Source organism: Mchenga conophoros, linkage group LG7 (genome assembly GCF_057382185.1).
Source record: "Mchenga conophoros isolate Kocher_MC1m ecotype Shallow Benthic linkage group LG7, M_conophoros_male_GT1.1, whole genome shotgun sequence".
In the NCBI taxonomy this organism is placed as follows: Eukaryota; Metazoa; Chordata; class Actinopteri; order Cichliformes; family Cichlidae; genus Mchenga; species Mchenga conophoros.
In genome coordinates, this window is record NC_140532.1 from 48,694,165 (window position 1) to 48,721,104 (window position 26,940).

Here is a 26,940-nt window from a genome sequence, read left to right on the forward strand (position 1 = left end):
CTGGATCTTTAAAGATCCTTGCATGCCTCCAAGCAGATATGAATAAATATGTGTGCTCCATTTTGAACATTCTTCATTTTGCAGTGTTGTCTGAATATATAAAAAGTATTATAATTACTATTACTATATGTAACAATAACATGACATAAAATTTCAATGAAAAGATCTCCCAGTGCCTAGTAAAAACTACCCAAACCAAGATATGTCTGCAAAAACCAGCAGATGGGTGAGAGGAGAAAGAGGTGTGCCTTATACCAAAGTGTTTATGAATTCAGTGTGTAATAATGCTCAGTAGTGTGCATTTATCACAAGATGTTTACTCAGCTAAAGTTTGCCCGTCTTGTTTTAGTTGTGCCACAGCAAAAATGTAATTAATGATATAATGCTGATAATATGACCTCAGTCCTTTATGTGGATGTAGAAACTATGACAGTGACAGTGAAACGCAGGCAGTTATGCTGAATACAGTCCTTACTATTCACAACTGTCAAAATGTCTCGTGTGAAATGCGTCATTTTAAGTGGTTTTCATACGTGAACTTTGGGCAATTTTGGGCGACCTGCATTAGGATATTTTCCACAGCTGTCCTTTCTCACATGTAGCACATACAGTAGCAGGAAATAGGCAGTTTCAGTCACGTTTGTACTATTAGGAAATGCTGCGTATTGTAGGTAAAGTATGCAGCATATCACCAAAACCCAACACCATCCAGCCTTTAAGAAGGAATCTGTTGGGTTAAAGCAGCACACGTTTGTGTTCTCACATGTACCTCTGTCGGCAATGGTGCATAAATATATGAATGCTATGACAAAAACATATTTAACGTCACTTTTCCAAACATTTAACTGACCAGTTCAGCCTGTCGGTCTGAAAACCTTTAATCATTGTCTTTGCTTTGCAGGAAGCCTCGCCTTAGACAGTTACTCATTAGAAACTTCCTCTGGGTTTGCACGCTGCCACATTTCAGCTTGAAGTAAAATTCCTGTAACGTTCATTAGAATAGGCAGCAGAGATGGCAAAGCTTTCTGATAAAGAAAAAGAAAAAAAAGATTTATTTATATTTCACAAGGTCTCATTCTTGAGCCGGGCACAACGTGAGCTTTTATATTCGCCACAGCACACTTATGCTTAGTGATTCATTTGCATCACTGTTCTGCTGATGACCTGTTTTGACCAAGAATTTGCAATATCTGATTCGAAACAGCAACATGGTGAGACTCCTGCTGCGAGCTGATTGGCCACCGAGTCTACCTCCAATCTGGGCAAATCATCTGTAACAGAACTGCATGTGGTAGCATTTTATATTCCATCTTCGGTGCCCTGCTTTGAGAGAAGTTCTTATCTTATAAATAACTTTGCTTGCTGTGATGCTTTTTTTTAATGCACATAATCAGTCCCTGAAAAAAAGCCGGGGGATTAAGATAACAGTAAATAGCTGTGTTCTTTTGTGCACTGAAAAAGGTTACTTTAGAAATATAATGGGTTACAGATTATTGGTTGCGCTGCTGAAAATGTAATTACTAGGGCAACCCTTTAAAATTAATTCAGAATGATGTATCTTATTATTTTTTGTTTACGGTGTGATTACTTTTCTACCAAATGTATTTTTTAAACCAGGCAAATCCAGCTGCTGCAGGTTACAGAGGTGTTACAAACAAGCTTCACAGTGAACGGCGATGCTGGAATCTGTGTCAGAAGTGTCGGAAATGCTGAAGTCCAGCACTGAAAGGCATTCTTGTCCAGTGATGTGGCCGACTATCACAGGTGGGGTCGCAGGCATGGAAACGGGTTGCTCAAAGCAATGTGCATCGATTTGACTGGAAGAGAACCAAGGAAAAAGAAGGCTCGGACGTGACCCAAAGGCTGCAGCAGGGGTAGCCTAGATTTGAGTCCAATCCAGACCACTTCCTGCATGTCATCCCCCCGCCACCCGCTCCTTCTCCCTGCTTTCCTGTCTGCGCTCTACACTTTGCTGTCAAATAAAGACTGTAAACCTTGTAAGCCATCCTATTCTCCAACAGCTTTGCTGACCTGTGTAGCTCTCTGACAGAAGCCACTCAAGCCCAGCAAAATGATGAAGAAGGATTGAACAGTTCTAGATTTATGATCTTTATCGAAAACAATGCATTCAGATTTTGTGAACACCATCAATGCAACTGGTAACGAAACTCTAGTTATTTCGACACACATCCAATAACATTGCTGCACTGATTTCCACAAGCATGATGGTTGAAGGTGTTGAGCTTTAACCGGCAGACGTGGAGAGGCAATAGGAAGGCAGGAGAGCCAGCTCTAATGAGGATTGATTGTGCGTCTGGAAGCAGAGGTGGCTCTCTGAGCTCGACTCCACTGCCTAGCTATACTTGCTCCACTCTTTTCCGCAGTGGCAGGCCATAATTAGACAGAAAGCAGGGACAGATAAGAGAGAAAACTGAGTAGGAGGATGTGGAGGCAGGAGGAGGAGGACAGCAACAAAAATGGTAGCATAGATGATAAGAGAGTATGGGGGGTAGGGGGGCTAGCTGATGGAGAAAACGGACGTGACGAAGAGGAGACAAAAGCAGGAGAGGGAGGCAGAGTAGGAGTGAAGGATGCCTGGTGTGTTTGTTCTCCAGCTCTGCACCAAGCTTAATGAGATTAGTCTGGCAGGGAAAAAATGCCACACTGGGGAATTCAGGTCACATGAAAATAGGCTAGCTAGACGTCTGCCTGGCCTTGTGTGTATGTTTGTCAAGTGGATGAGATTAAGAGGTCCACGGTCTGGTTGAAACCCAGACAGGATTTAAATATCTTGGCGGCGACTCCTCTTCCACTTCCCACTCTGTCCTTTTGCACTTTTTTTCTCTTCAAACTGCATCCTCAGCCAGAAAAAACAAACAAAAAACCCCCCCAAAAAACACTTGACATGTGTTTGTTTGACAGCATATTCTTCCTACCTCTCCCTCCTCTTTTTGCCTTATTCTCTCTTAGTCATACATCGTTTTCCAACCTTGTGCCTTGTCGTTTGGTCACAGCCACTCATGCCGCTATTTCTCGTCTTCTCTCCACCCAGGAAAACATAGGTGAGTCATATCATTAGCCTCAATGATCCCGTCCTGTTTTACTTGCATCACCATTCACAGAAACCCTATTGGAAAGCAAAGCGTTTATATGCACCCTTCACCCTTCCCCAACTCTGTGCAATTCTGCTGTTAATTCTTAAACATACCGAGTGTAAATGTGTCGCATCTGCAGGCGTGGTGACCTCTGCTGTGTCTGACAACTGACAGTTTGTAGATGCAAGCAGTGACTAGAAAGCCAGAGCCCGTCCTTTCTATCATACCCACACATGTTTTTAAGCGAGCGTTTGTGAGTGCGGACAGGGTGTTTAGAGACATAGACATGAAAATCCCTGTAAAGTAGGAGCTGGCATCATTAAACCAATAGCTTAGTGATTCCCTGGCCGGCCCTGCTGCTCACTGTAGGCTGTTGCAGGGCAGACAAACCAGACATATTAAGAAAGAGCACTGATGAAGACAAGGGCATGAGGATACAAACAGAAAGAGTGAAAAGCCACACCTACAGGTTGAATAAAGCACAGTGGAGGAAAAGGATGAAGAGTTGGAAAAAAAGCCACGTGGACAGACAGAGAGGGTCAGACTGGCTGAGCAGCAGCAGCAGCCTGCCCTTGTCTTTTGGGAGCTTTTTTTTTTTTTTTAAATAGGTCATTGTCTGACCCGCATTATGGTACCACAGCCATGTCATAATCACACCATTTTGAAGAGCATTGTGCTCAGGTCAGCTTCTCATTACCCCATAGCTTCACATACCCACAAAACATCCTTTGTTGGATGCACACAGAGAAAAAGAGAAAAAAGTGTGTGTGTGGCGACAAAGTTGGACCCTAAAGAAAAACAGCAGCATCAACACAATGTGATTATGCTGGATGCTCTCTGCATCACCGTCTCGTGTGTGACGGCAGGATCCCGTGTATTGGCATCCATATACCTTATCCTGATTAAATAGGCACACTACTTTTCTGAGACTTGGCTAGCGCTAACAGCGGGGCGGCTTGGGTGGGGAATGAAGGCAGTACTGTGGGTCATGTGGGTCATGACGTGAGTGATAATGATAAAAAAAAAAGATGACGCCAACTGCTGCAACAGCACTCTGGGAGATAGGTAGGCAGTGCTAATTGATCTGCTACGAGCTGTGCTCTGTTTTGCTGTGCCTCGATCGCGAAAGGACCACGATGCAGCAGGGCTGCCCTAATTACCATTTGGAAGCAGCGGATCATTAGGACCCCAGAGCACCTGCTGCCTGCAGGGGTGGCAGTCCTACTGCCTGAGAATAGCAGCTGAAAGAGGCAGTGATAGATGACAAAAGAGAAGAGGATGGCACATATATGGAGAGACGGGCTAACAGAATAATAGTAAACTAATAACTGGGCCTAACACCGTTGTTACTGGGCAGGTGAGGGGGTGAGGGAGGGGTAACTCCTGAAAGATCAGAGACCAAATTGTGGAGTCAGTGTGTAAGCTAACTCTCACCTCTCAGCAGGAAAGCACCTTAATGAGAGGAATGCAAGGAAACAGATTTATGAGACAGAGAAGAGAAGATAATGAGCTACTTATTGCATGGCAGAGAGGTTAAGAGGTTACTTGTTACATGTGATTAGTTTATTCTATGTTCAATTTCACTAGAGGCTTAGCTACTCAGCCTGGAGCCTGAAGTTGAGTTCATTTGGAGCAGTTAAAGACCACCACTCTAAAAGATCTCATTTATCTTGGTCTCCTATAGGCAAACTCTTAATTGGAGTTCAGTTAAAAAAAAAATATGCTGGTGTCCTACGTTTATATTTCCTTAAACTATGACACAACCCAGCTCATGCTAAGATGATTTTAAGAAGTCCATCCGAGTAACAGATTTGGAACTTAAAGATTCGCATGAGGAAGTCCTCTCGAAAATGAGCAACATATATTTATTCTATCTTTCATAACTTTCCAGGAATGTACACTTGATTAATTGGCCTATAAAAGATCAGCAAATAGTACTGATAGTTTACTTAGTTGTTGTTAGATTGAAATAATCTGTTATAATCTGTTCTGGATTTATAGAAGAGTGCTCAGATCTTTGTTTGTATGTGTGACTTACACATATGGTGACAAACAACCTTGTGATGAACTGCTGAATTTTATTGTATTTTATTTTATTTTATTTGATAGTTTTCATTTATTTTTGCTACCTGATTTTAATTGAGTAATTTTTGTAACTGTGAGACACTTGCTGCTGCCCATCTTGGCCAGGTCTCTCTTGTAAAATAGGTTTTTAATCTCAATGGTGATCTTCCTGGTTAAATTAAAAAAAAAAAAAAAAAAAGGCCTTTTCTTGTTTTAATCGAACTATAACACCTGTCTGAATAAAGCCTTATAAACAGCAGAATGCATTTCATAACATGGGGCGGTGGGGAGGTCTTTATCAGCAGGAAAAGCTGTAAAACCTATAAAAATACAGTTTAAAAAATATCAAGTTTTCCCGTCACATTAGCCAAAGTGATTAAGTGGTCTGGATTGGAGTCGTCACTGAGCTGGGATTCTGAATTGAAAGTAAGAAACAATCATCTATGTTTAACCCGTCTCATCTGGTCAACTTTAAGCTCGAGTGTGCTGTGTGGTTTAAGGTTGCTAGGATGTGAAGAGGTCTCACTTTCTCAGTCTTCTCCCTGGTGCAACAATTTATAACGTGAGAGTCCTCTGTGACCTCATCATCTTATTACCAGTTTATAAATAATCCTTTGGGGTCAACCTTTGCTGATAGCAGCATGCCTGAACTAGTGTAATAAATGGTTCATGAATTGTCTTTTTTGTGTGCAACAATACTGTGCAAAAGTCTTGAACCACCCTTTCATTTCTTTATGTTTTGCTGGGGAAAAGAGAAATAAGTACAGTGATTTTTTCAAACATGTACACACACATGGAAATACAGTTTAAAAGAAAAAAACTGAGTTTGTGCAATTCTAACAAGCTTAAAAGTCAGTATAAATAAGCTCCTATGACCGTCTTTAATCTTCAACACAGCCTGAACTCTTTTAGACAAGCTTTCTTCTAATTTGTAGACACTTCCTGTTTTACCTCCTCCACACATACTAAAAATGATTTGAAGCAAAAAGCTGAAATTTGGATGAATGATGCTGCAGATTTTCAGTTTTCAGAGCTGAACTATTGCTCATTAACACTTTAAAAATGATGACAGCCCGGCTACAATATAAAGAAATGAGGGGTGACGTTTGAACAGTATTGTATATAAGCTTGTAACTTTTATTGTGTGTTAATTCAATTTTAATATTAATGTTTATGAATACTAATTGACTAAAGTAACACCCTAAAATATGAAACTACACATTTTCATCCCTTTGTTTACATTCGGGCTACAAATCTTTTTCCATCTACACGTGAACTATGTTTGAATCATCAAACAACCTACAACACACTTAACGCAGTAGAACATCGTAAACAAGCGAATAAAAAAAGAAAATGTGCAGTGAGGCCACTTCAAATAAACTAAACAATAACTGTCAGCACAAACATTAATGCTGCTTGACTGATTACAACTACTCACTCACATAAACATCGCAGACTGTATAATAGCTCGCTTCAGAAGCACAATTTCTAGTTAACAGCTTGCATCACTGAATGATTCTGGACTTTGCACAAAAAAAAATCATTTTGTAGCTTCCTAAGAAATCCGCACATTCCTGAAAGCCCTGATAATAAACAGAAGGCATAATGTTTATTATCTGTTGATATATCCCCGGGCTCTGCTTTCCTCTTAAACAAGAGGAATGGTGCTACAAAGCTAATGCATGTGTCTACTCCAGCTATTAAAAAGAGATCACAGAATGTGACTCAACCAGGACACATAAACACATAGACAGGGTGGTCCACCATGCTCCTGGCAGTGTCTGTGCGCATGTAAGTGTGTGTGTGTGTGTGTGTGTGTGTGTGTGTGTGTGTGTGTGTGTGTGTGCGCTTGTAGTCTTTTCCCAGAAATGTACAACAGTAAACAGACTAAGAGGCAGAGAAGTAACATTACCATTACTGGCTGGGAGCATAAACAGTGACAAACAATGCAACACATACTTCCATCTTTTTATGTTTGTTTGCATGTACAACCGCAAACTGCATGTCCTCGGCATATCTCAGTGGATGAGACAGGAAAATAAGAATAAAAATGCAGACTCAGAGGTAACCATAGGATCCCACGAGAGATGCCCTTCTTGGTCTGGGAGCCTCTGGATGTTCCCCCCGGGGGTGGGGGTGGGGGCTCAAGGGCCCCAACCCCTCGCTCTGTCTTCCCTGATACTAACCAGACGCAGCCGCGCAAACACATTCAGGGACAGGGGGCATGTTCTGTGTGTGTATATACCAGAGAGAGAGAGACAGCAACCAAGAGGCAGACATCTACAGGGAGAAGGGGGGTACAGAAGAGGAGACGGAGGGAAAGATGAGACATTAACACAGAAGCAGACTGCACCCAGCTTTAACTCTCAGCTTAGGGCAGTTTGACAACGTTTTCATATCCGCCTCTCGGTCTCTCCCTCGTAAAGAGAGCGATTATACGTCCAGGACGATCCCACATTAAACAAACATTAGTTCTCTCTCCACAGCCAGGCTCGGCCAAATTGCATTGTTTCCAGATGCCTGTCACAAAAACACGCTTTAACCCACCCCAGGGCCCTCTCCTCCCCTCGTCAGCTCTCTCCTCTCCTCTGTCTCTCCTTACAGCTACCTCAGCCTCCACACCTCCCCAAGTTAAGGCGAGGGTTTGTGAGTAACACCAGGGCAGGCTGCTTTCAATTACGCCGCCACATCCGCTACTACCGCAGGAGCAGATGAGAGCCGGCGATGGAGGAAACAAAGGAGCCGGCATAATGAGACAGCAGCCCTTCCTTCAGATGTCACATCTCTCAAAACCAATGACGGGCTTTAGCTGGCGTGTAAGGTCATGTTAAGTGGCCAGACATGGAAAATTAGGAAGGAATTTCAACTTAACATTAAAACTATTAAAAGAAAAAATGGCTATACTTTATACTTGTTCATATACAATTTAAGGCCTCAGAGCAGCTTTGTGTCAGTTTCATATATTATTTTCTGCATAAACCAATGTGAAGCCTAAACCTGGGCATAATGAGTATCTTAGGGATGCTTAGGTGTTGCTCTGACAAAAATCAGCTACTTACAGCGACTACTTTCTGAGATTTTATTAACAAGTTGCTAACAAGCAGCAAACTGCTGCTCATCGGGTCTACATTTTAAACTCCCCATCTATGCCAACCTCAAATCAAAGAGAATTAACAATAAAAAAAAAGCTCTAGCAGTGCAGAGCCTAAAGGTATATTTACATTTCAGAGACCCCTCATTATTCTGTTTCTGCTCTATACGGCTGTACAACAGTGCTTTAAGCTAAATGCCACCTTCAGCATGTAAACAAGCTAAGCTGGCATGATGCAGACCATGTTAAACATTTTAGTTTAGCATACTAGCATTTACCGACAGGCACGAGAATAGACTGATGGGAATGTCCTTCCTTTTGCTTGGTAATAAAAGACCCAATAGCACACTCAATCCAACACTTTAAATCTTACTCACAAATGCCAACATTTTGGAGGGAAACAACAAGCCAAGGAGTCTGAAAATAAGAACATGGTAAGCCATACACTATTACTTGGCATATGTTTGTCAAAAGACAGCCCATGGAGCTTCCGTCTGATAAGTAGACAATACTCAGTGTGGCACATATCCAAAGTTACATGGCAATATGTGAAGAAATAAATAAACAGACGCTACTAAAGTTGCTTTAATTTCTGAAAACACATTGTCAAACATCTGCTTTTCAATTTCACCTGTGCTACTTGAAGGTGAAAGAGAGATGTAAGACAACAGCAGGCTGGAAAGCCCTTCTTTCCAACAAATCTCCTCCACTGCTCAAAAACACCTATGACTAAGATATTCACCACTCAAAACAAGGGGAAGGCTAATTGTGTAGTTTTGTTCGAGCTTGTGCTCAAGACAAAATTTCACTCGACTTATGTCTCACCTCGAGTGTGTATATATATGTGTGTGTGTCCAAATATACAACATGTTCCCTTTCGTTACAGCACACTGTGTGGACACGGAGACGTGGATAGTAGACATGGGAACCAATGCCACAGCCAGTTAGTATAGTCTAAGCTCAAGGATAACGACAATATCAGAAAAGCTGACCAGTTCTGTCTTTAAAGTCTATGACCCAGAGAATGTGTCAGACACTTCAAGGAAAACACTCATTCAAAATTCCCATGAAATAATCGAGCTGAAAATCTGCCATGTACCCTTGAGCACTAAAGTGAGTCTCTATCAAAAGAGTGCTGTTGTGTAGATGACCTTATTTTTTGACCTCGTACTCCCATGCATGAGCATGTCTTTGACTTTTTTGAATTTTTCGCTTCTATTATATTAACTTTAAGGCCATTTTCTCATATAACCGCTGTACTCACAATTTTTTTCTTTTTTTAAGAAAATGCAATCGTGGCAAACCGATCTCTTTATTTCTCCATTTGATTTTCAGTCATATAAAATGTCCACTTATGCATGTTTGTAAATAAAAAAAGAGCATTACAATAGACCCTGAAGGAAGGAGGCATCCAAGCAAGGGTGGATAATTATGCTTTATACATGTGTGTTACATACTGTAGATGTCTGCTTGTAAAGGGGCCTCATCAGACAGTCACTACACGGTTGAAGAAGCACTCACATACGCTCATGTTTCCTCAACACCTTAGGGTATTTATGGGGACCTTGTCCAAACTCGCACTAACAAACACACACACACACACACAAATGTGTTTGCATACGCACGCTTATCTAGGACCAAGCAAATCTAATGAGACAGCCAGACCAAAAGGCAGACAAACATACCCGAGGGCAGCGGCGTCTACGTGCAAATACAGACGACATATGTTTGTCAATAGCCAACAAAATGCTCTCGTCAGGTGTGACTGTCATATCAACATATTTAAAAAGACAAATTTGCTGTCAGTCAATACCGTATTTAATTTTTTTAAACTGTCTGTTTTGTTGTTTTTCTGTCAAAAGAATAATGTGCAAAATAACTAGCTAGCTAGTTACAGCCTTTCTTTTCGCTTTGTTCCACAGAAACTGTAAAGTTGCTTTATGGTGCTGGATTATGCCAAATCATTCTTTATTTTTAACCAGTCGTGTCTACGTTGTTTTATAAATGTTCAACGCCTCAAAAACATCAGGTGGAATTAGACAAAAAAAATAAAAATAAAAAAATAAAATCTGGAACACAGAAATACATCAAATAAAACCAACTCAAGTGTAGAAGTAGCCAATGCTCTTGTTTGTATTCATTTAAAACGTAATTATTAAAACTCAAAGGCTATGATAATGCTCATTTTTCACCATTATTGAATGTTAAGATCAAACGGTCAGTGGAGTCATTTTGATGATTAATCGGACTGATCAGAACATAACAGTCCAACATTTGTTAACACTTATTTGCTTTCTTGCCAAGATTTAAATGAGAAAATGAGGACCACTCATCTCTGCAGGCTAAAACAGCCAGCGTACAGTTAGCTTGGGCAATAACCAAGAAATAATTAACATATTATTATTGTGTTCCTTTAATGCGCGGAACAACCATAGAGTAAAAGAAATGCCATCCTTTGGTTTTATGGGCATCAGGAGTAATTTATGGATGTTTAGCGCATCCATGCTAAGCCCTCAGTCTAAGGAGAATATTCACCACTGCAGTAAAAGCTCTCTGCCTGGTTCCTGGTTCCACGTTTCAATAAATTCAAGTTTTACTTTGAAGATGAACAGTCCCCATTTTGTGTCACACTTTTCACAGTTTCACTACCACTTAGCAAGCAGTCGCCAAGCGTTTGCAGACACGTTGACATGTTCTTTACTGCTGCAGCACTGCATAACTCTTTACAACCAGTTTCACTTAGCAACTTCCACCGGCATCCCCTCACCAACCAGTTAAGGACTACACACAGTTACATAGCAACCGGTGATTGCCTATTTTCTAAATTTCTTTAAAAAATAGATAACTTGCGTCCTTTGGAAAGACTTATTTATCATTGACTTGAAAAAAACAAAATAAAAATCAGCTGTTTTTTAAAACTAAAGGATGCAAATATGCTGCTTTAAACGCAAACCGATCAACTCAGCTAAACTGCCACGGATGCCCACATCTAATTACTATTCACAGTCCAAGCAGAGACATAATTTGGCAAATATGATTAAACTTGCAGACTGGGACCGACTGTTTGTGTTTGTAAGTTTTACTCACATAGTCTGGCAACGCTGCGCTCTCTCCTTGTCTGCCTCTCAGAGACTGTGTTGCCTGCTCCAAAACCTTGTTGTGCTTTTTGGAAAGCAAAGCAAACAAACTGCAGGGGAGACACAGAGACACGGAAAAGGAATGAGTGTGCCTGTGACAGATGAATAACAAAACAACTCAAGTGGCATTTTATACTTAACAATGACCTTTCATTACCTCTGCTAAGAACAGAAACTTCTATTCAGAACAGTTTATTAATTTAAAAGCAGACCTGCTTGATTTGTAAATGAAGTCTTTTAAAATGAATGAATATTATTTCATATTTCATCACACAGGGAACTACCAGGAGATTCATTTAACCACAACTCGTGTTTTCTTTTCTAAATGCGACATTTTATTTGTGTACATCTCTACATGGAAATGGTCGTCCCCCTTTTAGCCTGACATGTCTGCCTCTTATTTTATGCGTTTGTCTAAACCGCTGCTGTTATGGGACCGCATGATGGCACGACACAGACAAACATCAGTCTGCTTGACTGCACCTGGGGTGTAGTAACAGTTTGGGTCAATGCATGCACAGACCCACAGAGAGTAACCATTACTGCTCTGCTCATGCAACAGTAAACTCATTCATAGCTGAAAAGAGACAATATTCTAAAATGCATTTTTTAAGAGGCATCCTGCTGATTATCAGTGTTATTAAAAGTATTAGTTTTGGTTGTGAATTGGAGATGGACCCTCTGTCTCTCATACTGGGCCTCCCCAGCCGGCGATTAATATCCAAGAATAATAGGAGATTGTACTGTGTTCTCACCTATGCGGCAAGGAAGAATATACTACTCCAATGGATTTATGAAAAAGTACCAACTATTAAAGGTTGGCAAAGAGTAGTGTTGGATTTAGTGCCACTGGAATATCTTACATGTATACTGCATTCAAAAACAGATCAATTCTTTAAGGTGTGGGAACCATACTTGAACTATGTGGAACCTGATGTTTCTAATATTATGTTACAAGGATTCTCTTGAATGTTTAAACTGTAATGGAACTGAGCTGTTTTTTTGTTTTTGTTTTTTTTTTTTGTTTTTTTTGTGTTTAGTTATCAGTTTGTTGTTTGTTTTATGTGTGTTTGTCTGTTTGTTGATTTTTTGGTTTTGAATTGTACACTGTATTATGTTATGTAATTATGTACTATTTGTGAAAATAAAAAGTAAAAAAATAAATAAATAAATAAAAAAGTATTAGTGACCTTATCTTGTAATTACAACTTTGTAATCTCCTCTGTGGGTGCTCAGGGGTGCTAAATCTTTAATTTGTGTGTTAATCAAGAAGATTTAAAAAAAAATCTGAATAAATTAAAATCAATGACATCAACAAGCTAAAGAGGCACAAACAGAGCTCTGATAAGCCCTTGGAGCTACAACTACCCACCTGTCAGCACAGCACAGCGCACACATGCACACTCACACTCTAAATCCCCTAGCACTCATTATCCGGGATAATTGGTGAAATAGAGCTATGTGAGCAGCTACACGGAGGTCTACTTATCATCTTCAGACCTAAAGTCAAAGCCTCTATTAGCCACAACTACTCAAGGACCTCTTGTACTATCTACGCTCGTTTCCCACCACATTTTAAACGAGAGACCACCGAGTGAGCTCCACCTGGGACGGTGCCCACAATAACACACTGTCACAAGCTGGCCTGTCTCATCAGTGACACAAAAGATTTCAACAGTACTGGCATGATCCCCAAATCAGTTATGAGGCCGAAGTAATGACAGACACACTAAAGACCTAAAGACGTCCTGTTCCCAGCACTGCAGAGGTTTCGTTATGGACACACACTGTGCTCGATTGTGATTAAACATTTGTATATATGACACAGCGTTCATTTTAAATACCCATCTGGAGGCTTGGATTCTTTTCTAAATCTAAAATTGAAATGTAGGAACGCTCATTTATAGTTTCACCATTTTATTTTAGGGCTTTATTAAAATCAGCTCATATGGTTTCAAAATAAACACAGTAAACATTTTCCTCATACCTTTATGGTCTCAGTCACTTGTTTATTTCATACAACATGATGCTCATTTGGTATACAGTGGTGCCTTGTTTATCACAATAGTTACGTTCCAAAAATAACCCGCGATAGGTGAAATCCACAAAGTAGCCAACTTTATTTTTTACAGTTATTATAAATGTTTTATGGCTGTAAAATCCCTCACTACACACTTTATACACTTTTCTCCGACAGGCTCGAACACACTTTTCCACACGTTTAAACCTTCATAGAAAAATAAGTCCAGTATCATAGAATGAAAGCAAAGGCACCCGCGGTTGCCTTTGACGGTGCAAAATGTTTTCGGCTAGCAATGGAAGACTTATGTAAATTTGACAAGCTGAACGCATTCTGTACTGTACAGAAGACTCGGCACGAGATTGACTGACAATGGTCTACAGCCAACCAGAAGGCAGAACACAATGCGCTGTAAAATTCTGTTACATTCTGGCACACACCTTGTTGCATAACAATCCACAAACCTTTCACAGCAGAGATAAAAGTAAAACCTTTCCCCCAAATTTAAAATATGAATAAAATGAGCGTGGATCGCTTTTAAAATGACAACAAATTTAGCTGTACTGGTTTATTTAGACACAATTCCAGCTTCTTATATGTGAATATTAAATCTCATGTATACATTTTTTTAATAAACGAAACAATGAATTGATTAATATTATAAAACAACTGGCAGATTGAAGATGATCATTACCTGCAGCATTACAGTGACCTAAATTGCATTTGTTGAGTCTGCCGACACACGAGCAGGGATAGAGGAACAATTTGGCAGAAAGGAAATATTGATGGAGAGCAGGGAAAACGTTAAATTAGTAAGGAAAGATGTGTGGGGGTTGTGGTTAGGGCAAATCAACCCACTGCCGCCTTAAAATAAACAACACCAGCCGCGATTCTCTCAGAGAGTCAATTATGGAGCAGAGTTCAGCGCTGCCACTCTGACATTAGGAAATTCCTGGCAGGAAATTCCCTTTATCTAGCAGCCAGCCAGTTTAGCCCAGCCCGAGCCATCGCAGTCATCACCATTATCATTATCATCAGACATGGAGTCGGTTCTTCTACATCACTTCTGGACAGACACGTAGAAATACAGAGACGCTGTTCCTCTCTGACTCAAAACACCAAAGTCACAGATATGGATAGAGACACAGGCAGGGAGATAAGACGATCTTTGAGTGTGCGTGAGTCTGTGCACGTCTTAAGGGAAGGAAACATTCCCTTCCTGTTGTCTGCAGTTAACAGACAAGAATGACTTGATATCTGTATCTGTGTGTGTGGTTTGGACCCCATCCTCTTCTTCTGTCTCCACATGGGCCAAACACTTTCCCCTTAATTTCCCCCTTCTTACATAACGATGTCATTTGCACAATCTTACCACTCACTAAATAATCTATTTTTTTTAGCCTCTTTTGCTGCAACTACTGTCAAGTTACTATAATGACAAATATTATGTGCTGCCTCAACATGAATCTGCAAAAAAAATCTACTGAGTGTTGTGCGAACGTGCTTTTTTTCTGCTTTTCAATCATCTCATACAAGTATTCTACAGACATCTCATCATCTGTCATGCCCCACTTGCTTTATTATTTGTACACCTTAGTTAATTGCTTACCTTATGATCCGCTGGGCAGCGTACTGGTGGAGACATCGAAACTGTGCTGACATGTTGGCGAGTGCAGCGAGACAGTTGGTGTGCAGGTATTTATCCTGGAGAAGACGCACACACAAGCAAGCAGACAATACTGGCATAAAGATCAAACTGAAAATTGCTTTTAACTCAAACACTCCAATCATGCCAAATGCCATGTGTGAGCTGGGAATGCACTGAACATCAGGTCTGTGTTAGGACTGAATTTGCAATGACAGACAGTAAGAAAAAATGATGCAATACATATTTCAGTAAACCACAGCCTAATTTTGGGTAAAGACATTATGATCTCTGATTCCTTGTATCCCCCCCAGCACTGGGGAATTAGATGAAAAGTTAGTGTAAGGTCAGCTATTGAAACTGCACCAAATAATCATTTCAGGGACTGAGAATAATGTGCTAAGCTCTGAATGCACAACTATGTAAAATGTGACATCAAGAGAAAGGGAAAGTACATTTAGACTGAGAAACATTTTGCATGACAATTTTCACAAAGGGAAACAATCTGAAATACAAAGTATACGGTATAACACCTCATTAATGTCACATCCTTGTGCTCTTTCTCTCATTTGCTTCGATGAACAGGGGTCTCATTTAAAAAAAAAAAATTAATTGAATTTTTTTTTTTTTCAAAAAAAAAAAAGTCTTTTGCACAGGACTGTAACATATGCCTCTTTCACAAATGTACAAACGTCTTCATCACCGTGTGTTAATTTTACCCTTGTCCGGGTCATGTTGAACTGGATGGTGCGAATCACCACCAGGATGAGCAAACTGCCGAGAGAAATCTCTGTTAGCGATCTCTCTGTGTACCATGTGACGTTCTTTAATATCTGTGAGATGGAGAGGGACAGAAGTTAGACGAACCAGGTGAAAAACGTCAGGAATCATTGACTATTACCACCAAGAGAGACGGTTAACAGCTGAGACGTAAAGTGCGTCTACCTACCACCTCATGGATGGACCGGTTGAAAGCATCGTCCTCTGTCAGGATGAGGAGAATGATAAGGGCCATGTAGACGTGATGAGAATTTCTTTCCTCTACGTGGTAAAGGATCTCGAGTATGGGCAACACCTGAGACAAACAGCGGGAAAAGAAAAGGAGTCAAACATGTATTCGGGGTTGACATCTGCAAGGCTTCTGACTTTGTGTGGATTTCTCATGCCATGGCTGTATAAGAAGGACATGTTCAAGACTACGGCGGCACTAAGTCATTTTACTTTTGAGCTGGCCAACAGATGAGGTGTGAGCCACAGCTCTGAAAAACAACTCTAGTGACACTTCTTATTCTTCATGGATCATCTAACCAGAGACAAACCACACATACAAAACTGGGCAAAAATCCAAACAGTCTTGGAAAAGAAGCCATTAAACAGCTCAAAATTACCATAAAACATAATGCATACACATTCCAAAAAGGGGTTATTCACATTATTCTATTTAACCCAATTTACTAATAGTGCCAGAGGCGAACAAGTTAGCAGTTAGTAATAAACATACGCAGTAGCACTGTTAGCTCATTACACTGCTTCATTGTTGAGCAAAGAGCCTAGCCTCAATAGTAGCCTCCCTACTTCTGAACGAGTTTCAAAATGTGACTGAAGATTAAATTTATGAGGATTTCCAAACAAGTCTTGGAAACAACCTCATAGAGTTCTTCTGTTGTGGTTTGTTCCTCGTCTTAGCTAACAAGGCAAAAAAAAAGTTATACTACTCCATGTTAAATCATTTGTAAATTGATCTGAGATGCCAAAGATTGATTTCCAGTCACTAAATATCTTTGAATTTATTATCTTATAAGGAACAGCTGGCACGGTCCCACGCAGAAAATCAACAGCAATCCCCGCACTAATCTCGCCTGTTCACCGAGCCACGGCATCGGTCCTGAATGACGAAACTTCACGGCCGTACTGAATGTGTGTGTGGAAGGACTGCATGATGTGTTTTATTAAGCAAGTGTGTTATTTGTTTCCAAAATGTCAGATTCAGATTCACTTCAATCCGACCCACCAGATTGTCCATGTCAGTTCTCGACAGCACGTACGTCCTCATGTTGGTGTTCTGGTGAAGCAGGGTGTACAGCAGTAACGTGGCCTGGTCGGAGCGCTGCTGCTCACACAGAGCAGTGTACAGACTGTTGAAATTGATCTGGAAAGTGTGAGGTTGCTCTACAGGCAGCGATGATGTGTCTGCATGGACAATGGTAAATATTATCAGGATTAGTATTCACTGCCTTCTTTCACATAACTCAAACAAACAACTGTCCCAAATATGTTTTGGAACATCATAAACATTATGTGACACAGCGCAGAAAAAGAGGCAGACCGAAAACAGTAAAAACCAAAATTCTGTTTGTAAGTATGTGCAGTTATATATTTATATAAAAACTATTAAGAGGAGGCGGCTAGTCTGTGATATTACTTTCACTCTGACCTAAATGTACACCTCTTGTACTGAAGTTTGTGTCCCAGTGGCAGGTGGGTAACACATTGGACTTAACACTTTGCCAATTGTCAGCAATTTACAACAACTAACCTGCGTTAGTAGTAAAATTTTTAATGAAATACATCCCTTTAGAGTGAAGGTTTAAGATTTTTAAGGATTTGAAGTGGGCCGTAGCACTCTTGACTTTGGGAATGTAAGCAATACAGAGAAAAGCATTTAGGAAAAAAACAAAACAACCAAAATAATGCACTCCAATATCACTCTGTTCTGATTCAGTTTACATATTGAAAAAGAGCAGTGGGAAGAAAAGCACACCTTTTTAATGCCACCCCTTCACCGTAAGTTACCAGTTAATATTTATCCAGCTTTCGTACTGATATGAATCTCAATAACAACATGACAATAACACAGAACATATACAGCTACTACGTAAAATACACATTTTTATCATGTTATCTTGTTTTTTACAACTCCATAAATCCATCTTTAGCTCGGAGGGATAACTCCATGGAGACTGTGGCTGATGTTTCTTAGAAACCTAATGGAGGTCTTAAATAAGAAGTTTAATCATTTACGAACGCACTACAACTGACGGAGTATCTATGTGCGTCACTACTAAACCACGATAATTCAAAGAACAGACACAGTTTGACTTCTTCAAATCAGAGATTCGTAGAAAATAAAAAGATAAATAATGAAATCTGTTTTTTTCTTGATATGTTCGTCTAATCTGATTTTCGCATGCTGTGTTACACACGCCTTGTTTATCTAGTACATATTACCTTGTGTGTTTCTGAAACAAGTAATAGCCTGGCGGTAGGGGTTGGGCCATTCAGGCCCATCTGTCAGATTGGCTAATACCAGCAGTAACAGAAGACTCTGATTGGACAAAGGTAAAGGGTCATGTTCCTGGTCTATCCCAGCTCTGCTGCCAGCTCCACCCAATGTGAAGACACTCCACAGACCGCCTGCAAAGAGCAAGACACAATCTTTTTCACCAAGGGTTTTTTCTCTTTTATTAAGTTTTATTTAAAACTGTAAGAAAAGAAATGTGGAATTTAGAGACACAATTAGAGGTACAAGAAAGCTTATGTACAGATAGACAGATAAATACGTTGTTGTTTTTGCTCATAATGCATAAAAACCAATAAAAAAAAAAAACCAAAAACAGACACACAAAAAAACAACCAACCATACTGTCATATGAGAAAGCATGGATATACTTCCTATAAATGGCAACAAAGAGTATCTGGATTAGTTGTAACTCGCCGAGTGGTTTTATATATTAAATATGAATTTCTATAAATTGAAGCTGGTTCATAAAAAAAAAGAAAAAAGGCAAAAAAAAAAAGGCAAACACAAGTGAAGTGAGCTCAGAGTAAAGGTCAAGCATCTTTAGCTTGAACACAGAAGATGACTGAACTCATCACAACAGCATAAAAAAGTATTTTCTTTCATACACAGTTGAGTTAATAAAGACCTGCAGTACATTAGACAACATAGAATAACTGCAAAAAATGGTGTGAAACAATGGAAAAGGTTGCTTCAGACAAGAGAGAGGTCGATGAAAAGATACAACTCAATTCACGGAACATCTGAAGTAGGATCAAAGAGTACTCGCACAGAGGGGATGAGACACGGCAGAAGCACTCATAAGCTTACAGAAAACCAAGCTTAAACGTACAAAAGAACATGCTCAGGGAGTTGCATTCACACCAGTCTATAGCATAAACTCTATGTGGAGAAAGCTAGGGGAAGATCTGCAACAGAGAGTTTAAACGGCCCTCCAAGAGCACTGAACCAAATCCCACAGAGCGCCCTCGATTAGCCCCGAAAAAAGAGACATTAGCTGGTCGACGCTTTGTATAGATGAACAAACGCTTTGCTGAATGACAGAAACTAGTCAATCCAAACCCCAGATGCTTCGTTATCTTTTTAAGTTGATGTGGAAGTTTATTGGCAAACATTACTGGTGTTTTGGTAAGATTATCTGCTTTTGGTGTCTGTCACCTGAACATTGAGCTGCTTTGCATACTATATTGCCATTCAGTATGTGTCTGCTGTTCAGTGATGATCAGATTAGAGTACAGCGGGTTCCTACAGCTTCCTGTGGAGTCTAAAAGAAAACGTGTGTGTACCACGACTTGTATTTGAAATGAAAGTCACTGTGAAACTACGTAAACATGAGAAATTAAAAGCAACTTCATTCATTGTAAGAACATGAATCATATTTGAGGATCGACTGGACTGAAAACTTTAGTCCTCTGTTTCTACAGAAAATTGAAGTAAGATTCAGTTGGAAGAGCAGTTAGCTTGTACATGGAAATCTTATCAAAGAAATCATTTGACAATTGAGTCCTTTTCAGCCTTAAAAACAGATTTACACTTCAGTGGGGAAAAAAGAAAAGTATTCACAGCCAGACTGATGTAATCAAGGCCAAATAGGCACAATGGAGTCACGCACAATGGTTTGCAGCACCTGAAATTTGAAACAACACAGACGGCGCCACAGCACAAACGGAAAGTGGAACTACTGGGTTAGGGTTTTTTTGTCCCCCCCTCTTTCTTGTTGGGTGATGAGAGAGAGATGAGAGAATTTCTTGTAGAGCAAGCGAAGTGCTGGTGTTTTCAAGCATCAAGAGAAAGCTCAAGAAACATGAACAGCAAGGTACACAGATGACAGTCTCTGGCTCCTCCACGTCTAGCCAAACAGAATGCGTGAACCAAGTGTTAGAGTGCAGTTGTGAGCCCACAATGATCCAACTAGTGAGCTCAAGAACAAGCCAAGCAGATCTGTTGCCATCTAGAGCCGAAGGCTGGAAGAGCGTAACAAACGTCTGGCTGAAGTTACACATGGAGCCATGTTAATTAGCTGCCCTGAGCCCTGATATGACGCCTGTTTAAGCCGGCATCCCATCATATTATAAAAAAAAATAACTGAAGAAAATTAAAGAGGCATTCTCATGTATCCTGTTTGGACTGATGGGAAACAAAAGCGTCCAAGACAAAAAGAACGTTTCTGACTGAAGAAGCCTGAAACTAATTTGTCTTAAATGACTTTGCATTCTGAAAAAGGAGCTTTTCAAACACGTTTCCCCCCCTTATTTTTCTCCTTATGTTTACATGTTGGTTCACTAATGACTAGCCAAGAGCTACTCCAACGTTTGTGTTTAGGAATGTGAACCCAATTCCATAGAGGAGGGGACGAAGCTTGTTTATATGTGGGTGAAAGAACATCAGCAAAGTGCTTTGACAACAACAAGAAAAAAAGAATAACCCCGAGAGATGAATTACATAATTTGCACTGGTCACTCTGTCTCTCCCTTACACACAAACACGCACACACACGCACATGATAAGCTTTCATTTCTGCTGGCCAGAAAGAGACGCGAGTGTGAGAGAAAACAAGATCAAGCGAGAGAAGGCCAAGCTGTGACGGAGCCCCGTACATCTCTTCACTGGCACCACAGTGACTAGCCCAGCAGTTTCAGAGAGACCGGTCTGGCAGCCACATTTCCTGCACTATATCTGACGCACGCGCACACACACACACACACACACACACAGCTCTATTTTACCTTAGTGGGTGCTGTTTGTTAGCCATCTGGCCTGGTTCCCTCTGCCTGTCTGCCTGCCCACCACATAAACCCAATAATGCTACCCTGCTTAGGCTGCTCAGGACCTGGCCAGCTGCCCAGTGGAAAAAGAGGAGGAGGAGGAGGACACCAGGAGGAGGAAGGGGAAAGTGAGGAAAAGAGAAGGTCACACACTCTCTCACAGAGGCTACTACGCTGAAATGAGAATCTGGGCTTTAGGACTTGGGGGGTGCTGAAAGGTGCTACATGCAAACCATGCCCCCAGAAAACCTTACTTTACTTGCAGGATGAGCATGTTACCAAAACAACCTCTTCATTATCTGCACTTCTCCTCACAATGTGCACCCACAGTCTATAGAAACTCAAAGCCAGACCACACTGCAAGTTTCTGCAACAGAACATGCGGTGCTGTTGCTTTACTTGGCCTTAGTCTTGCATAATGACTACTGCCATCAGACACGCGAATACTGGCGCACAGAGTATTTAAATCAAAACATTAGGTGGGCTGAAAACCCTCTAAGTCCAGATCACCTAGATGAATTGATATTGACCTCGACTCTCACTTTATTTCTTCTGATGCAGTTCATAATGCAGGTTGTAGTAATGGAGTGAACATAGTTATATTTAAAAATTTCAGTCCTAATTAAGCTGGCTTGTACTCCTTAACATCTGACGACTGTCATTTTTCAGCTGCAGTAATTCCAGCAATAGAAGCAGGCTTATTAAAAAAAACAAAAAAAAACATACAAGAGTTCAAATCTCTATGAAACGAGTGAAATTTTTGCTTTTCTAATTCAGGAGCAACGTGAACATGTAAACACCTCAGTGGAGACACTAGAGAAGGGAGCTGGAGTTGGAAAGGATTCCACATAGTTACGGCTAAAAACACAGCGCAGACAGACACTGGTCAACAGAGACAGACACAGTGTGCTACTTACTTATTTACTTGCATAACAGTGAATGAAATATGACTTCAGGGCTTTAGCCCAATGTTTTGGCCAAGCACGCAGATACACTGATACAAACACATGCACGCACACACACATGCGCGCATGTGGATATGTCAAACCTCTGATGATTATCTTAAAAAAATGCATGTGGGGAAACATGTTGTGCAGACGATAAATAAACACACTTCTTCACAAAAAATATGCTCAAAGCGCATTTATCCAAATGCAATCCAAAACCATGGTAACATAAACATATCCGACATATGAGAACATTCCACAGATTTTGTAACCGTCATAATGATAATACAAAGTTCTGCCACAACAAATCCTCCACTCCTAATAGCAAAATGAGAGCAGTCTCCAGTCCAAGCTAGAAATGTATCATTTTCTGTTAAGTGCGCTATGCCAATAATGTCACATACACGTACACATAGCGTGTCTGTGTGGCTGCTGCTAACTCAATATTAATCATGTAGACTGCAGATAACAAACTGCAGAATCAGAAAGCTGTTTGTGTCATTACATATTTAACAAAAACAAAGCCAAAAATGCAGAAGACGGAATGTGGAAGTAGAAGTACACTCCATGATTCAGTAGCTTGTAGAGGCACCTTTAGCAACAATAACTTGTATGATAAAGTGTATGACTTTATCAGTCTCGTACATGAATGTGGGGGGTTTCGAGACACTCTTCTTTACAGTGCTACTTCAGTTCAGTTGAGGTCTGCGGGCATTCATTTTTGCACAGCTATCTTAAGGTCTCACCACAGCACTTCAATCAGGTTGAAGTCTGGACTTTGACTGGGCCACTGAAACATGTTTACTGTCTTCTTTTTCAGCCATTCTGCTGTAGCTTTGCTGCTGTGCTATATTGTTGCATGACCCAATTTGGGCCAAGCTTCAAAGATAGCTTCACATTTGAATCTAGAATAGTTTGGTACGCAGAGGAGTTTATGGTTGACTCAATGCCCGCAAGGTACAAAACAAGCCCAAATCATCACGCCCCCACCACCGTGCCTTACAGTTGGTGTGAGGTGTTTGTGTTGATATGCTGGATGTTTGACCAAACATGGTGCTGTGCATTATAGCCAAACATTTCCATTTTGATTTGTCTGTCCAGGGGAATTTGTTACAGAAGTCTTGTGGTTTGTTCAGATGCAACTTTGCAAACCTAAGCTCTGCTGATATGACTGTTCTTATGACAGTCCTGAAGTCTTCTTCTAGTTGGACTGTTATGAACTTGCTAAGTCCTGAAGAGTCTGAGATGTAGTTGTTTTTTTGTTTTGTTTTTTAAATATTTCTCTGCCCTTGCACAGTCTGACCTCAGGGTACATTTGCTGGGACATCCACTCTTAGGAAGTTTGGCAACTGTCTTAACAGTTTTCCACTTGTGAAAAATCCAGTTATTCTGAAATAGTTTTATAACCCTTCCCTGATTGAAGGGCAAAGACAATTGCTTCTCTTAGATCATTGCTGAATTCATTCCTCCTTGGTCCAGATGAACAAGCGGATAGATCTCTTCCTTTTATAGAGGTGGTCACACTTGCAGCTGATCAGTTAAACAAGTGCCTTTGATTATCAGCACCTGGAGGCTAATTACCAATTGAATTCCTATGGAAGCAGAGGGAGGGGAGTGAAGAGGAGGGGAGGAAAAGCTCCTGAGTTGCCAGTCTGGGTGATAATCCCCCCTGCAGACGCTTGCTCAGACTGAGACAGCAGAGTGTGTGACAGACATCCTACCCCTTAGACATTAAAATGCCAAAGAAACTCAAGAACTGCTTTGCTTTGCCAAGGTCAGTGTCTGGTTCTTGGAAAAAATCTGTCCACGATTCAAGTGTTTAGGCATGGCAAGTATAAAAAAACAAAACAGGTAGTGTCATAACGCGTTACTGTAATCTGATTACTTTTTTCAAGTAACGAGTAAAGTAAGGGATTACTATTGCAAAAACGGTAATTAGATTACCGTTACTTTCCCGTAGGAACGCTGCGTTACTGCGTTACTAAAACCGTGATTTTTTGCGAGAATGTCTCATGACAGTGACAGTGACATAAGTTAGTGACAACAGCTGTGTGCAGATCAACAATGGATCACATATCGATTGTGGGAGAGAGTATGAGCGTGCAGCGTTTAAAGCGTGGAAGTACTGACCTTACTTTGAGTTTGATTCCATAAAATGTGACAAAAACATTAGCGTCCATCGTGCGTGGGAAGAAAACTTATTTTTACAGCGGAAAAAACCCCTAAACTTCCAAGCAAGCACCGAGTGCGCAACGACATAATGGGAAATTCACAGAGAAAGTCGCGGATTCTTCCACTGACCGCGGCACACCTGCACCAGGGTAAACCTCCGCCTACCGCAGTCCTGCTTTACAGGTGAAAATAGAGCAACAGGACAGCTGAGTCTTTGACTTTATTTATTTTCTGCTGTGTTTTACTTGCATCTATTTGAAAGAGTGAGTGTAAACACAAAAAATATTTTATTTTATGGGCTGGAATGTGTAGAAAATAGGTTTAAATCTTAAACTAATTTATTCAAGTCAGAGAATGTTGCACATAATTACATTTTTTTGCTTGATGCATAAAGTTAAAAGATTAAAACTGATAAGTTAAAAAAAAGAGACTTTTCCATTTGATTACATGTTGTATGATGGATTATGCAAAAAAAGTAGAATTGGGCTGAAAGATCTATCGCTTTATCACCTCTTCAGGTTGTAAATCGTGTTTTTTAAAAGTAACTAACTAACTAAGTAATTAATTACTTTTGAAAATAAGTAATCAGTAAAGTAACGGATTACTTTTTTGGGGAAGTAATCAGTAATTAGTTACTGATTACTTTTTTCAAGTAACTTGACCAACACTGGTCATAACTAGTCCAGACCAAACTGTGTGTGTGTTTAGGGGTTACGTCTCTAAATGAACTCCTCACACATTCTTTCCTTTCTTTAAGAAATAAAACAACTGTGAATAGCATAACCACTGTGTGGAAAAACTGCACAGAAACAGTTTGTGCGTTTGCTGATATTTGTTGAGCTATTAGAAATATTGCCTTCCACTTCAAAAATGTTTCTCCACATTTGTAGTGCTAGCTATTTGCTGAAATACCATTACCACAATTTACACACATCTGCGCCAAAAACGCCATTTTGGATCGTTCGCAGTCACTTTAACCCCCTGAGTGATCTCTTCCTTTACAATAACCCTCAGTGATGGATACATCAATAAGATTGTGTTATTGTTTCCTTTATTAGGTTCCAACTGGTTTATTGTTGGAAACGCACTCATTCACAGGAAACAATAACTCTCCTCAAATGTCTTAAACCTAAAGTAATGAGCACGTTTCAAAAATGCAAGGAGTAGAAAGTACAGATGTAACAAATAAAAGTAAAATGTGGTCAGAAAGCTAAACGCTCCAGTAAAGCGCAGATAGACGATGATTCTACTTAAGTACAGGAACTAAGCATGTGTATCCTTCTCACCCATGAAATCTTTCTGTGACATCCTTTAGTACACGGCCACATTAATACAGATGAATAATACTGCTCTTTGCCTCAGCTGTATTTTGTCCTCTGTGCTACTTAGTTCAGTAGACTGAGATGATAAAATGAAATCGGCTCAACATAAATGCCATCATTCAACTCAGAGCACTATTTTGCATAAATATAGCTTTGCATGGCTCAACAGTTGTAGTCTAGTTTAATATCATCAGTTATTTTCGACTGATGACTTTATATAATCGTTTTCGCAAGCTGAGCAATCCCAACCACGAGGGGCAAACTGCCCTTCAGTTGTGAAACTGGTCTAATTCTCCTAACTAGCCAAACATTTGCTAGTATAACGAAGTTCAAGAAAGTCATCTGATAGTTACTGTTTTCAGAATAACACCCACTTGTATATTCTGTCAGTGCCAAATGCCTCCATGCATACGAGACACAGAGACAGAGAAAGAAAACAAGTGTTGTTTCTGAGCTCTGAGCATAAGAGGGCTTGTGTCTTTGTTGGTCTGCGTGTGTGTGTATAAGGGAGGCGGCTGCAGACAGACAGGCTCTAGAGGATTACAGAACAGGACAGGGCACCATAACTCATCGAGCTGATCACTGGCCACAGACAGACAGGCTGGCTTGAATGGTGATGGCTCACTGATAGGAATCTGCCACCAACAACCGACAAAGACCGTTTATCCGTGGGGGAAACCCGGCCCTGTTCTCACACTGAAACAGGCACACACAGTGCACATTACCAGCTAAAAATGCACACAACAAAAATCCGCTCATTTTTTTGTCATTCATTTCAGCAGCGTTGCTCTCACTTTTATTTCTCAGATGCGTCGGGTCAGTTTATATTTTATAAAATCCCCCACACCCCAACATAACTGTAATGTATAAATCTTACGGCGTGTGGATGTGTTAATCCAACAGTTTGATTTTGATGTGTTGCTAGTGGCAACATCACTAGAACAAAAGACAAAAATGGGTGAGGAACACAAGGAGTCGTTATGGAGACAGAAAAGTAGGCACCCAGTTAAATTCACACAGGAAAACCCCAACCAGCCAGTGAATTCAATTTGGCATGTTATTGAGAAATTATTATATTTGAATTTTTTTGCAGTGTGTGTATGTGTGAGAAACAATATGAGACGGGGAAAAATATGAGTCTTTGGATGTGACTAGACACATCACTGCTTCATTTTAGGCAACAATTTGGAAGGAAAAAACAGGTGACTGCATCTGAAAAGCTCACCACAGTCCCCTAATGCAATAATACAGTAATCTAAGGGCGTTTTCACACCTGCAGTGTGTCCGTTTAAATCAAAGTAATTAGTTTTCCCCTCTTGGTGGGGTTCATTTGTGTAGGTGTGAACACAGTAGAGCTAAAAAACCTCTCATAGCCTCGTATCCT

At 40.4% G+C, this 26,940-nt stretch overlaps 1 protein-coding gene across 2 annotated transcripts in view; it reads right to left on the minus strand.

Annotated features, from left to right (window-relative positions):
- The window catches only part of dym (dymeclin), a 59,165-nt gene that overhangs the window by 16,485 nt on the left and 15,740 nt on the right, over nt 1-26,940 (minus strand). For both annotated transcript variants that reach the window (XM_085279822.1, XM_085279823.1), the window contains exons 9-14: nt 18,281-18,466; nt 17,064-17,242; nt 16,002-16,127; nt 15,772-15,885; nt 15,017-15,111; nt 11,338-11,437 (exon numbers count right to left, since the gene is read on the minus strand). In XM_085279822.1, the coding sequence (XP_085135948.1) occupies nt 11,338-11,437; nt 15,017-15,111; nt 15,772-15,885; nt 16,002-16,127; nt 17,064-17,242; nt 18,281-18,466 (800 nt within the window). The remainder of the gene's footprint in view (nt 1-11,337; nt 11,438-15,016; nt 15,112-15,771; nt 15,886-16,001; nt 16,128-17,063; nt 17,243-18,280; nt 18,467-26,940) is intronic.